General features: G+C 38.3%; 1 protein-coding gene across 13 annotated transcripts in view; it reads left to right on the top strand.

Annotated features, from left to right (window-relative positions):
• The window catches only part of Cadps2 (calcium dependent secretion activator 2), a 521,450-nt gene that overhangs the window by 431,780 nt on the left and 74,064 nt on the right, over window positions 1-15,606 (top strand). For all 13 annotated transcript variants that reach the window (XM_041675424.1, XM_041675418.1, XM_041675426.1 and 10 more), the window contains one exon: window positions 10,387-10,543. In XM_041675424.1, the coding sequence (XP_041531358.1) occupies window positions 10,387-10,543 (157 nt within the window). The remainder of the gene's footprint in view (window positions 1-10,386; window positions 10,544-15,606) is intronic.

The raw sequence follows: 15,606 nt of genomic DNA, 5'->3' as shown, positions 1-15,606 counted from the left end.
GACACACAAAGCTTTTTAAATCCATATTAAACGTTTCTTCTCATTTTAACTTGTTTGTTTTTAAGGCAGGATCTCACTGTGTAGCCCACCCTGTCCCTAAACGCGAATTCTCCTCCTTCAGCCTCCCCAGTGATGGGTTACAGACATGTTCCACCATGTCTAACTTGAACATTTTAAAGCACGTTACCTCATTATCTGTATGTTAATTTCAATGTATTTTTGTAATTACAATAACATTCACTAACATTTGTACAGAAAGAAATTTCCATTTTGATTTATTTTCACTATAACCTAGAGGTTAAAGATATTATTATTGTTATAAACAAGGAAATGGAAATCCAGGCAGAGAGGGGATGGGCTTCTGATAACTCAAGTTTTGTCTATAAGTTCAGAAACTCAATGCTTTACAGCATTAATGCTTATCTGCCTCCATCTTCAACTACATTGGAGCAAAACTGACGAGGCTTTCAAAGTATTATCAACCTGTCACACATAGTAATCATTCAAGATTTATTTATATTTCCTCTTTATATTATATATATTATATTCATTTGTGTTTATATTGTTTATATAGATATATATTTATTTATAAATCATTCAAGATTTCTTTTGATAAACTATTGCCATCTGCCTCTGTCAAATTGCTTACACTAAGTTGTGGATTAACATTGGAGCCAAGACAGATTTAGAGAACTCCTATCATGACATTTCACAGGTGCCCCTCAATAGGTGATTTTCTGAGAAGGGTTTCCTCCACCCCCATGGAGAGTCTGTTGCTCTTTAACCTCTGCCACCTCAATAAATGGAATCCCAAGGAGGAAACGATACAGTGCCCCTCTTCCCTCCAATCCAGGTTAGAACAGCTACCTCCAGTGGGATGGCAAGAAAGAGGAAGGGGCAGGCAATGAGGCTGATTTTATGTTCTAAAATATTTTGCTTAGATTGTCAGACAGTAGTTGGCAGCCTGGAGAGATGGCTCAGTGGTTTATGGAACTTCCTGCTCCTCCAAAGAACCAAAGTTCAATTCCCAGCATCCATGTTAGGTAACTCACAACAGCCTATAAGTCCAGTCACACGGGATCTGATGCCCTCTTCTGATTTTCATGGGCACCATATATACCACACACATGATGTACGTTCACCCAGACATACACATACACTTAAAATTAACTAATTAATTAATTAAAAGAATGACTGCTTCAAACTTTCTCAAGTCATCATTAAGGTATTCACCGTGTGTTGACGTACAGTCACAGCATTAACTTTATCAAAAGTACAATTTGAGACCTAAATAATACTTCTGCAAAACATAATGAAGTGTGTGGCTGATAGATAGCAAAATCATAAGCTTTTTTAAAAACTTGTATTCTATTACTTTTCATTTCTAGCCTGGCTCTCTCTTTCAATTTCACTTTAAAATGAGCCTTTGGAATTTGATAGTCCCTGAAACAAAGCTGCACTAACACACCTGGTAGGGTCTTAATTTTAGCCTTCCGTGACGGTATTGGCTGTGAACAGCAAGTGAGATTGTGCAAGCATCTATCCTCCCAGGACTGAATTCTGACTAGCATTTCTACCCTGCTCTTCTCAGTGAGGACTCTGAGATTCTACTCTACTTTGTCCCCATTGTAACTCAAAGGTCAGGGGCAAGATGTGTAAAATACAACACATACTATTATTGTACATGATTTATTTAATGCTATTTTAATTAAAATTAGTTATCATATTATTCGATTTTTATATGTTATTATTGATCCCTGTTCTGGTATGAATTTCAGCAAAACATATTCAGAAACAACCACTGCTTATTACATTATGCTCAGTTTATGAAGGCTAACATCCCTGAACAAATTTCTCATTTGTACATTTATCAGAGTATTGAGGAAAACGTTAAGATGCCTGTAACTAAGAAGTCTATTTGTGCTACATTTTCTGGTTTAAATTAGCTTTTGTTTCTACTTATTTTATGGCAATTATTTTTGTTGAACATTTAACATATCATTATTCTAACATCTATTCTTTTAAGTCCATATTTATTATAAAAGATTTTAAAATCTAGTTTCAGAATTTTGCAATTCTCTTGAAGAAGTGCTCAACATCCTTAGTCATCAGAGAAATGCAAATCAAAACAACTCTGAAACTCTATCTTACACCTGTTAGAATGGCCAAAATCAAAACCATTGATGATGGCTTATGCTGGAGAGGATGTGGGGGTAAAGGTAACACTTCTTCACTGCTGGGGGGCAGGGTGTAAACTGGTACAGCTACTTTGGAAATCAGTATGACAATCTCTCTGAAAATTAGGAAACAATATACCTCAAGACCCAGCAATATCATTTTTGGGTATATACCCAAAGGATGCTCCACCATACCACAAGAACAGGTGCTCAACTATGTATATAGCTGCTTATTTGTCTTATTGCTGGAAACAACCGGTTGACCCTCAACAAAAGAATGGATAAAGAACATATGGTACAACTACACTGTGGGGAAAAAGTAAAGACATCTTGAAATTTGTGGACAAATGGATGAATCTAGAAAACATATTGAGTGAAATAACCCAGATCCAGAAAGAAAAATATAATATAGCCTCATTCATAAGTATCTTTTAGACATAAAGTAAAGAAAAACCAGCCTACAATTCAAAATCCCAGAGAACCTATACAACACATAGGACCCTAATTGAGACATATGTTGATTTAATCTACATGGGAAGTAGAAAAAGACAAGGTCTCCTGAGTAAATTGGGAGCATGCAGACCATGGAATAGGGTTGAAGGGGAAGGGGAGGAAGGGGCAGGAGCAGAAAAAAAATACATAGCTCAATAAAAACACAGGAAAAAAAGAAAATAAATAAAAAAGAAGAAACCTCAAAAAAATACTTCTATCCATATATTTAGGTGAAACCAACATCTTGATGTGAGATGGTTGAAAAAAAAAAGAAAATTGTCCATTATTTTTTTAAGTTTTTCCAATTTTGTAGAGTATAGGTTTTTAATAATATGGCCTGCTTCTATTAATTTCCTTGTTGTGTGCTGTTATGACCCTTTTTTTCCTTTCTGATTTTGTTAAATTTTTGTTTTTTTAATTTATTAGATTTTTAAAAAATACCAATCCAAGTTCCCACTCCCTCCCCTTCTCCCATTTTCTCCACATACCCTCCCACCTCACCCCCACCCAGTCCTCAGAGGGAGTAAGGCAGTTCGCTTTGTGTAAGGTCCAAAGACCTCCCTACTATATCTAGGCTGAGCAAGGTGTACATCCAAAGAGAATAGGATTCCAAAAAGCCAGTACAAGCAGTAGGGATAAATCCTGGTACCACTGCCAGCAGCCCCTCAATCTGCCCCAGCCATGCAACTGTCAACCACATACAGAGGGACTAGTTTGGTCCTATGCTTGTTTTTTGTTTGTTTGTTTGTTTGTTTTTCTCTGTCTGGCTGGAGTTGATGAGCTCCCATTAGCTCAGGTACACTCTTTCAATGGGTATAATCCATCATGGGTCTTGACCTCTTTGCTCTTATGCTCATTCTTCCCACTCTTCAACTGAACTTTGGGAGCTCAATCCAGTGCTCCTAGACAGGTCTCTGCCTCTGTTTCCATCAGTTGCTGGATGAAGATTCTATGGTGATATTTAAGATATTCATCAGTCTGATTATAAAGCAAGTCAAGATCAGGCCCCCTCTCCTCTATTGCTTAGGGTCTTAGCTGGGGTCATCCTTGTGAATTCCTGGGAATTTTTCTAGAGCCAGGTTTCTTGCTAACCCTATAATGGCTCCCTCAATCAAGATATCTCTTTCCTTGCTCTTATCTCTGGTATATATACATACCATATTCATCTTTTGGGGTCTGGGTTACCTCACTCAGGACAGTGTTTTCTAATTTCATTCATTTGCATGCAAAATTCATGTTTTTTACTGCTGAGTAATACTCTAATGTGAAAATGTCCCACATTTTCTTTATTCATTCTTCGGTTGAGGGGCATCTAGGTTGTTTCCAGGTCCTGGCTATTGCAAATAATGCAGCTATGAACATAGTTGAACAAATGCTTTGTAGTAAGATTGAGCATCTTTTGTGTATATGCCCAAGTGTGGTATTGCTGGGTCCTGAGGTAGATTGACTTCAAGTTTTCTGAGAAACTACCATACTCATTTCCAAAGTGGTTGTAAAGTTTGGATTCCCACCAGCAATGGAATAGTGTTCCCCTTACTTCACTTCCTCTCCAGCATAAGCCATCATTGGTGTTTTTGATCTTAGCCATTCTGACAGGTGTAAGATGGTATCTAAGAGTTGTTTTGATTTGCATTTCCCTGATTGCTAAGAATGTTGAACATTTCCGTAAGTATCTTTTGTCCATTTGAGATTCTTCTGTTGAGAATTCGATGTTTACTTCTCTACTCCATTTTTAATTAAGGTATTTATAATTTTAATGTCTAATTTCTTGAGTTCTTTATAGGTTTTGGAGATAAGTCCTGTCTCTGATGTGGGGTTGGTGAAGATCTTTCCCCATTCAGTAGACTGCCGTTTTGTCTTATTGACTTATGTGTCCTTTGCTTACAGAAGCTTCTCAGTTTCAGGAGGTCTTATTTATTTATTGTTCCTCTCAGTGTATGTGCTACTGGGGTTATATTTAGGAAGTGGGGTCCTGTGCCCATGCATTGAGGACTGCTTCTTACTTTCTCTTCTATGAGGTTCAGTGTAGTCAGATTTATATTGAGGTCTTTAATCCATTTTTACTTTAGCTTTGTTCATGGCGGTAGATATGGATCTATTTTCATTCTTCTATGTCTTGAGATTCATTTATGCCAGCACCATTTGTTGAATATACTTTCTTTTTTCCATTGTATAACTTTAGCTTCTTTGTCAAAATCAGGTGTTCATAGGTGTGTGGGTTAATACCCAGGTCTTCGATTCTATTCCATTGGTCAACCCCTCTGTTTTTATGCCAATACCAAGCTGTTTTCGTTACTGTAGCTCTGTAATAGAGTTGATATCAGGAATGGTGATGCCTCTGGAAGTTCCTTTATTGTACAGGATTAATTTGGCTGTCCTTGTTTTTTGTTTTTCTATAAGAAGTTGATTATTGTTCTTTCAAGCTCTGTGAAGAATTATGTTGGAATTTTGATGGTGATTGCATTGAATCTATAGATTGCATTTGGTAGGATTGCCATTTTTACTATGTTGATCCTACCTATCCAAGAGCATGGGAGATCTCTCCATTTTCTGGTGTCTTTTTAAATTTCTTTCTTCAATGATTTAAACTTCTTTTCCAATAGATCTTTCACTTCTTTGGTTAGTGATACCCCAAGATACTTTATGTTATTTTTGACAATTGTGAAAGGTGATGTTTCTCAGATTTCCCTCTCAGCTTCTGTATCATTTGTGTATAGGAGGGCTACTGATTTTTTTAGTTGATCTTGTATCCTGCATCACTAAAGGTATTTACCAGCTTTAGGAGTTCTCTGGTAGTTTTTGGGTCATTTATATATACTATCATATCATTTGCAAATAACAGAAGTTTGACTTCTTCCTTTCCAATTTGAATCCCTTGATCTCCTTCTATTGTCTTATTGCTGTTGCTAAAACTTCAAGAACTATGTTGAAGAGATATGGAGAGAATGGATAGCCTTGTTTTGTTTTTGATTTTAGTAGAATAACTTTGGATTTCTCTCCATTTAATTTGGTGTTGGCCATCTGCTTGCTGTACATTGCTTTTTATTATATTTAGATATGTTCTTTGTATCCCTGCTCTCTCCAAGACCTTTATCATGAAGAGGTGCTGGGTTTTGTTGAATGCTTTTTCAGCATCTAATGAAATGATCATATGATGTTTTCCTTTCAATTTATTTATATGATGGATTACATTGATAGATTTTTGTATGTTGAACCAGCCCTACATTTCTGGGATGAAGCTGACTTGATCATGTGGATTTTTTTTTTTTTGATGTGTTCTTGGATTCAGTTTGCCAATATTTTATTGAGTATTTTTGCATCCATGTTCATGAGTTGGATTGGTCTGTAATTCTCTTTCTTGATTGAGTCTTTGTGTAGTTTTGGTATCAGGGTAACTGTAGCCTCATAAAAAGAGTTTGGCAGTATTCCTTCTGTTTCTATTATGTGGAACACTTTGAGGCGTATAGCTATTAGCTCTTCTTAGAAGTTCTGGTAGAATTCTGCTTTAAAATCTTCTGGCCCTGGGCTTTTTTGATTGTTTGTTTGGGAGTTTTTTGATGATAGCTTCTATTTCCTTGTAGTTTATAGGTCTATTTAAATTGCTAACCTGGTCTTGATTTAATTTTGGTATATGTTATCTATCTAAAAAAAAACTGTCCATTTCTTTCATATTTTCCAATTTTGTGGAGTACAGGTTTTTGTAATATGACCTAATGATTCTCTGAATTTACTCAGTTTCTGTTGTTATGTCTCCCTTTTCATTTCTGATTTTGTTAATTTGAATGTTTCTCTTTCTGCCTTTTGATTTGTTTGGATAAGGGTTTGTCTATCTTGTTGATTTTCTCAAAGAACCAGCTCTTTGTTTCATTGATTCTTTGGATTGTTTTCTGTGTTTCTATTTTGTTGATTTCAGCCCTCAGTTTGATTATTTCCTGTCTTCTACTCTTCCTGAGTGAGTCTGTTTCTTTTCTTTTTCTAGAGCTTTCAGGTGTGCAGTTAAGGCACTAATGTAAGCTTTCTCCGTTTTCTTTATGTGGGCACTTAGTGCTATGAACTTTCCTCTTAGCACTGCTTTCATAGTTTCTCATAGGTTTGGGTACATTGTGCCTTCATTTTCATTGAATTCGAGGAAGTCTTTAATTTCTTTCTTTATTTCTTCCTTAACCCTAGGGTGGTTTAGTAGCTCACTGTTCAATTTCCATGGGTTTGTAGGATTTCTGAGAGTAGTATTGTTGTTAAATTCTAACTTTAATCTATGGCAATCCGATAAGACAAAGGGGGTTACTCCAATTTTTTTTTAAATCTGTGGGGGTTTGCTTTGTTACCAAGTAAGTGATCAGTTTTAGATAAGGTTTCATGAGGTGCTGAGAAGAAAGTATATTCTTTTCTGTTTGGGTGGAATGTGCTATAGATGTCTGCTAAGTCCATTTGATTCATTACATCTGTTCGTTCTCTTATTTCTCTGTTAAATTTCTGTCTAGTTGACCTGTCCATTGGCAAGAGTGGAGTGTTGAAGTCTCAAACTATTCATGTGTGGGATTTGATGTGCAATTTAAGTTTTAGTAACGTTTCTTTTACATATGTGGGTGCTCTTATATTAGGGGTGTATATGTTCAGGATTGAGACTACATCTTGATGGATTATTCTTGTTATGAGTATAAAGTGTCATTCTCCATCTCTTCTGATTGATTTTAGTTTGAAATCTATTTTGTTAGATATTAGGTTAGCTACACCCACTTGCTTCTTAGGTCCATTTAATTGGAAAACCTTTTCCCAACCCTTTACTTGGAGGTAGTGTCTGTTGAGGTGTGTTTCTTGTATGCAGCATAAGATTGGATCCTGTTTTCATATCCATTCTCTTAGCCTGTGTCTTTTTATGAGTGAATTGAGCCAGTTGATATTAAACAATATTAATGACCAGTGGTTATTAATTCTGGTTATTTTTCAGTGATAGTGTTTGTGTGTTTCCCTTCTTTGGGTTATGCTGGTGGGAGGTTATCAGATACCTGTGTTTTTGTGGGTGTAGTTTAGCATCCTTGGGTTGGTTTTCCTTCTAGTACTTTCTCTTGGGCTGGGTTTGTGGATACGTGTCTTGTTTTCTCCATTGATGGTGACTGATATCTTTGCTGGGTATAGTAGTCTGGGCTTGCATCCATGGTCTCTTAGTGTCTGCATCACATCTATCTGGGACCTTCTGGCTTTCATGGTTTCCATTGAGAAGTAGGGTATAATTCTCGTAGGTTTACCTTTATATGTTACTTGACTTTTTTCTTTGTAGCTCTTTGATGTAGGAGGGTCTTCTATCTATCTTTTGTTTTCATTGGTTAATTAATAAAAAAAAAAACTGCTTGGCCTGATAGGTCAGAACATAGGTAGGCAGGGAAGACAGAACAGAATTGTGGAAGGAAGAAAGCAGAGACAGGCAGACACAATGCTTCTCCTACCCAAGACGGATGGTGGTTAGACTCATGCTGGTAAGCCACAGTCAAGTGGCAATGCACATTAATAGAAATGGGTTTAACAAGATGTGAGAGTTAGCCAGTAAGAGGATAGAGCTAATGGGCCAGGCAGTGTTTAAATGAATACAGTTTCCGTGTTATTATTTCCAGGGCTAAGCTAGCCATGCAGAAGCCAGGTGGGACAAAAAGCAGGCCTGCTCACCTCATCACTAAAGCTCTTAATATTCTTTTGTTTTGGTTTGGTTTTGTTTTTCAAGACAGGGTTTCTCTGTAGCCTTGGAGCCTGTCCTGGAACTAGCTCTTGTAGACCAGGCTAGCCTCGAACTCACAAAAATCCACCTGCCTCTTCCTCCTAAGTGCTGGGATTAAAGGCGTGTGCCACCAACACCCGGCTTAATATTCTTTCTTTATTCCATATATTTTGTGTTTTGATTATTATATGGTGAGGGGATTTTTTTTTTGATCCAGTCTACTTGGTGTTCTTGTACCTTCATAGGGATATCCTTCTTTAGGTTTTCTTGGTCTGCTCTGTACTGTCAATGTCTGTCTCGGAAGGGGCTGAGATATGGTGACAAGGAGGAGGGGGGACATTAAGGATAGTAGGGGAGGGTACAGAGAGAATGGATATGGTTCAAGGGCTAGCAGCCTATCTGGAGTTCTGGTAGCTAGTGTGCTCTCTAATCTGGTAGGGAGTCTCCTCTTGAGTTTACCTACCTGTTCATCTGGCTGGTGTGGCCTGCACTTGAACCGGATTTAAATATTATTGTTGGTTTTGTTTTTTTTTTTTTTGAGACAGGGTAATGAATTATTTCAACAGGGGGAATTATAAAAGTGTATCACAGAACTTTTCATGTTTTTTATCGGTTAAAAGATTATGAATGTGGGCTGGGAGATGGCTCTGTGGAAAAAGTACTTGCTATGCAATTGTGAGAACCAGGTCAGTTCAGATCCCCAAAGCCACACAAACATCTGGCAAATCCACGGTCTACCTGTAATTCTCATGCTTGGAAAGCAGAGGCAGGGATCCCAAGAACAATCTCACTGGTTATACTAACAAGCCATATAAGGGAATTCTGGGTTCAAGTACCGAGTAAAAAATGAGCCAGACCTGAACTGTCTCTACCAGCGATTAAAGTCTGAGAAGCGGACTTGTAGTCACATGGCACAATCACTGTACCCGGTGAGCTGAAGCTGCTGGGTCTCAGAACTGCCGAGGGGGCCTAGTTCACATTGGTATACCAGACGTCCTTCCTCTCCAGGACAGGAAGATTCCCATCTGGTACAGGTCCCAGGGCTTTGCGAGCTTAGTTAATGCTTTTGGGGCTTCCCATGTGTGACCTATTTATGTTCTTAAACAGTAAAACTGTGACTTGTTGCTGTTGAGCGCATGGACCAGAGTAAAGACTGTTCGGAGAGCAATGTAGCGGCTTTGAGACACCCTTTAACCCCTTCATATTTAGAAGCGTATTCTAAGGAAACTTACTGTTCCTCACTGTGACCAGAATACCCGACAAGGAGTGGAGTAAGAGAAGATGGATCTTTCTGGGGTTATGGTTTCAGGTGGTTCTTTCTGTCATGGCGGGGAAGGCATGGCGAGCACAGCAGGTCAAATCAAGAAGTAGACAGATTCCAGCCAGTTCCGAAAGTTTCTAGAACATTCTAAAATAGTGCCACCAGCTCGGCAGTAAGCCTCCAACTCACATCGTTTGGAGAGACACTTCATCTCCAAACCAAAATAAGAATAATCACATTTCAGTTGAGGATTTATTTGCAAAGATCTTACCACACTGTCCTTGGGAATCTCAAAAATTAGGAGACTATCATCTCATAGTAGAATACCATGCATTTGTTAAAGACTAAAATCAAAGGAAACTATGATACAGTATGATGATAAATATGGTAATATTTCTGTTCATTACAAAGGAAATATTAGAAACATTCGCATTAGTCACGCAAAATTTTCATTTATGAGGAATTTTTTCTTTTTGTTTTATAAGTTTTCCTGTGGTTTAGTTTAATGTCTGTTTCTGGAGTAATAAATGTCTGTTTTAGGTTTCATTTATCAATGGTAGAATTGTTCATATATATGTGATATATATGTCATACCTATAAAATTTCTTATCTTAAAATTTTATTTTATTTATTATACTCCCTTTTTTATAACTCTGAGACATGTGGTATATTTTTCAGGGGCATAGTATGTGTACATGTTTCTAAGAACTCATCAATTTCTCCTTTGCTTCTCTATCTTCTTGCAGGCATTTGCCTGGTGGCCAGACTTATTGGCTGAGCACGCAGAGAAGTTTTGGGCTTTATTCACGGTAGATATGGATACTGCACTGGAGGCCCAACCTCAAGACTCCTGGGATAGCTTTCCTCTTTTCCAGCTACTTAACAACTTCCTCAGAAATGACAGTGAGTACTTGTGTTTCCCTTCCTATATGAAATGGCAAGGGGTGGGTACATCATAGCTCTGAGTGTATGTACATCGTCCAAGTCGGATCTCAATTAGAGTCGACATAGATAACCAGAGTGTTTATTGACTTTGCCTGAGTCTCTCAGGCTAGAGTCTGAGGGGAATGACACATCACATCCTTCCCTGAACTTCATAACAACTGCTGTCTGGAATAGACAGCTTTCTCATGGTACCTCGAGGATCAGAAAACCCATATAGTCTGGCACTGATGCAGTACTTAAGACTGCATGCATCTCTGAGAAACACTCCGTGTGTCAAGATTCCCTTTTAACATGCACCATGATTGAAATGTTTTCCCAAGAGTGGATTTATCTCCTCAGGTGATTGTAAAATATTGCTACGTGTATTACTTGTTCATTCATATTTAGAAATCAAAGAGAAAATAAGGGTCCTCTATTGAGACTGTTTCCCAGTATAATAATAACTTTCATAGTTATTTCAGTAGGTGGTCTAGCAACAGTGTGAACTTGGCTTTTATTAAAATGGTAGTATATAGATTCCTGAACTATTTCTATGATGGGATGGGCTTTCCCATTTTCCCCAGACTCAGTTTAATTACCAGTAGCTGCTCTTACCCTCTGTGTGGGGGTGAGGGCACTCATTCCCTACTCAGTACATTTCTTGCTGTTATATGCCTGCTGTATTCTGCCTCCTAGAATCGGGTCATGATTGTCCTTGATCCTACGGAAATCTTTTTGCTTGAGTTTTCTGTTATCCTAGATCATTTAAATCTCCTTCACACAACAGGCCTTTGACATTTCTGAGCATGCCTCACTCCATTTCTGTCTGTAGCTTTAAAGTTTGGTCCTCAGAACTCTGGTCATAATATCCCCTGAGTCACTCCTTGCTTCTCCATTGCCAAAGGCTGGTCTCGCTTCATCTATGCTTTCTGTACACATAGAACTTTCTGGATCTTCAAACTCCAAGTCAGTTTGTTCTCTCTTTGAAAAGCATTATTGCATTCTTTCCGTTTAAAAGTTGAATCTTTGTCTTACAGTTGCGGTTTTAATTTTTTTTTTAATTACTCTTTGGTTTGGTTCATTGTTAGGAGCTGATATCTATCTCTATATAGTCATTCATCCCTTTGGGTCTACTCCTCTCAAACTGAGAAAGAAACTCATGTGGATATGAAAGCATGACGCTGTACACCCCGGGTGCATCCCAAATTTCAGCACCAGCCAGACCAAGAACTCTGCTAGAATGAGAAAGGCATCGTGTTATATGGTCCTTAGCAGCATGGGCTTCAGTTCCATAGACTCATATCTCTGCCACTTGACCTTTGACAGCAGTTAACCTTCTAGGCTAGCCAGTCTTTATTGACAGAAGGACCAGGGTAATTACACTCAGAGGGTCATTGGTGGTGAGGATGATGACTCACATGCTAAAGATGCTAAGGGGATATCACGGATACTGTAGGCTCTCCGTCTGTAATTTCAGTACTAAGTATTTCCGTCAACTTATCCATTCTATTCCATTTCATTAAATTTCCAAAAAGTGTTTATTGTGAACACAAAGAACTAAGAGACAATTCCTACTTCAGATTTAGCCACAATGTCTGTGCTCAGGAGATCCTAATTCCACATTGAATCATTCATTTTGCATGTCAGCCTCAGCCAGCGTAGAAAAGCCAGATGTGTTCCTTTCTAGCAGACAGAGGCTCTGGAAGCCTCCCATTTCTTGTTGCCTGTCTTCATTCGCAATCTGCTGACAAAATGGAGGGCTGTTTAAAAAAATTTCATCTTTTACGTATAACAATAGGCACATGAATTATGTATTAGGTCAGGGGTAAATAAGTATAGACATCTTTTTGAGACTGCTTCCTCCATTTGAACAAAAACACAAGGATAAGCGGGACTTGGGGTTATGAGGAACTGAGTTCAGGCCAAAACTGGCATGAGAAGCCAGCCATGGTGGTATGCCCTGTAATCCCAGTGTTAGAGACGTGGAAACGGATATATCTGTGAACATCACTGGCTGACTGCCTAGCATAAGCTGCAAAATCCAGACCAGTAAGTAATGCTCTCTCAAAAAGCAATTCCTGAGGAAGGACACTGGAGTGGTCCCTGGCCCCCACCCTTATGTGCACATGAACAAATGTGCACACACACACAAAGAAGTAATCGTATTAATTATCTGTGTTGGTTAATGTTCACATTCAAATGGTAAAGATGATTAAGCATATAAGTTATATAAAATAACTTGGATTTTTCATATAGGAAAGTAAAATAGTATATAGATTCTTGAAAATTGTTCTTTTTTTAAATTTATTTATTTATTAAAGATTTCTGTCTCTTCCCCGCCACCGCCTCCCATTTCCCTCCCCCTCCCCCAATTAAGTCCCCCCCCCCTCAGACCGAGAAGCAATCAGGGTTTCCTGTCCTGTGGGAAGTCCAAGGAACCCCCACCTCCATCCAGGTCTAGTAAGTTGAGCATCCAAACTGCCTAGGCTCCCACAAAGCCAGTGCGTGCAGTAGGATCAGAAACCCATTGCCATTGTTCTTGAGTTCTCACTATTCCTCATTGTCCGCTATGTTCAGAGAGTCCGATTTTATCCCAGGCTTTTCCAGACCCAGGCTAGCTGGTCTTGGTGAGTTCCCAATAGAACATCCCCATTGTCTCAGTGTGTGGGTTCACCCCTCGCGGTCCTGAGTTCCTTGCTCGTGCTCTCTCTCCTTCTGCTCCTGATTTGGACCTTGAGATTTCAGTCCTGTGCTCCAATGTGGGTCTCTGTCTCCTTTCATCGCTTGCTGAAGGTTAATATTCAGGAGGATGCCTATATGTTTTTCTTTGGGTTCTCCTTATTTAGCTTCTCTAGGATCACTAATTATAGGCTCAATGTCCTTGGTTTATGGCTAGAAACCAAATATGAGTGAGTACATCCCATGTTCCTCTTTTTGGGTCTGGCTTACCTCACTCAGGATAGTGTTTTCTATTTCCATCCATTTGCATGCAAAATTCAAGAAGTCCTTGTTTTTTATTGCTGAGTAGTACTCTAATATGTATATATTCCATACTTTCTTCATCCATTCTTCCATATATAAAGATCTCAGGAAACTAGACCGTAAAAGGCTAACCAACCCAATTATAAAATGGGGCATTGAGCTGAACAGAGAATTCTCAACAGAAGAACTTCAAATGGCCAAAAGACACTTAAGGTCATGCTCAACTTCCTTAGCGATCAGGGAAATGCAAATCAAGACAACTTTAAGATACCATCTTATACCTGTCAGAATGGCTAAAATAAAAAACACCAATGATAGCCTTTGTTGGAGAGGTTGTGGAGAAAGGGGTACACTCATCCATTGCTGGTGGGAATGCAAACTTGTGCAACCACTTTGGAAAGCAGTATGGCGGTTTCTCAGGAAATTCGGGATCAACTTACCCCTGGACCCAGCAATACCACTCTTGGGAATATACCCAAGAGAGGCCTTATCATACAACAAAAGTATATGCTCTACGATGTTCATAGCAGCATTGTTTGTGATAGCCAGAACCTGGAAAATTGTTCTTGAATACTTACAAGTTTATCAATGATTTAATATTGTTTTTATTTATTTTTGAGAAATATTCATGCATTTTCAAGTGTAAATGTCTGAAACATCAGCGTGAGAACCACAGCATTCTGTAATCTTCATTTTATTGTGTATGTATATATGTGTGCCCAGGTATGTGTTTGTACACCACAAGTATGCATGAGGCCACATAGGTCAGAAGAGGGCATCAGATCACCTAGAATTGGAGTTACAGGCAGTTGTGGGACATGAGAACCAAATATGAGTCCTTTGTAAGAACAATGAGGGCTTTTAACTGTTGAACCTTCTCTCAAGACCCAAGAAAACCACAAGATTTTAGTTTGGGGGTAGATTCATAAATATTGAGTTCATGGGGTTTTTTATTCTACTCCTATTTAATGTTTTCTTAAAAGTAACGACAGTTTAGCATGTATGGTACTATTTTGGGTTATTTGGCTGTGCAGTCATAGATCCACAGAGAAGTATTTATTAGAGACCTCTTTGGGGCCCGGTCAAAATTGAGGGTGCCTGTATCTTGGCTTGGATTTTGCAGTGATTAACAGATTTTAGAAAACATCAATTATTTCTGAGAAAAACAGCTCCTTCATGTAGTGAGGTAAATAAAAAGTTCCCCAGTGCCATAATTGCCTTTTGGTACAGGGAGATTGGTGCAGCCTAGGGAATTGAAGAAAGATGAACAATTTTCATCCCAAACTCACAAGTTTTGCTTCAAAAGCAAAGTCACTAAATAATTCTCAGCAGTTGCTAAAACATTCATTTTTTTTTCCTGGTTGTTACTATCACTTTTGATGATAATTAAGACAATTGTAAATAATCATGTGTTTGTTTTATTACGTTCCTTTGATAACTATTTGGTGAAATCTGCTTAAATATTTAGTGTCAACTTAAAGTGCCCTCAAATCATCCATTTTGAAAATCCATGGGAAAACATTGTCTTTCCTTTAGTCTCCCTGAAAGAGAGATTTGCATAACGGACATGCTGTTGCAGTTTTTACCATATTGACCCAATTAGAATTATTGTCCAAACCCCAATTAATTACAACTTAAACTAGCCAGGAACACGAGCAGCAGAGAGCTCTGAGTGTTCAGTATTGGGACGGGAGGTAATTTGCTGAATAAATGGTGATTCCTTTACAGATGATTGTGTACGGGGGAGGTGTGTGCTGCAGAGGGTGACCTGCTACTTACAGAGGATTTTAAATGATCATGGCGTATTACTAATTAATGATTCGTCTTATATTTGCTTTTCCAAAATTTAAAATGACTAAGACCATTCAAGATGAGATACCAATTATTATTTGTACCTTATAAGTGAACCGCTTTTACTGTCCCCATAAGTTCCTTGCCATCATTTTGTATTGAAATCTTTTTTATTATTTTATTTTATTACTTTAAAAAACATACCAATCCAAATTCCCACTTCCTCCCTTCCTCTCACTCCCTCCACACAACCTCCACCCCACCCTCTT

This window comes from Microtus oregoni, unplaced genomic scaffold (assembly GCF_018167655.1).
Source record: "Microtus oregoni isolate MIOR12 unplaced genomic scaffold, Mior012 000026F_ref0000081, whole genome shotgun sequence".
Taxonomy (NCBI): domain Eukaryota; kingdom Metazoa; phylum Chordata; class Mammalia; order Rodentia; family Cricetidae; genus Microtus; species Microtus oregoni.
Note: the sequence above shows the minus strand (reverse complement) of the source record. Positions and strands in the feature narration are given on the sequence as shown.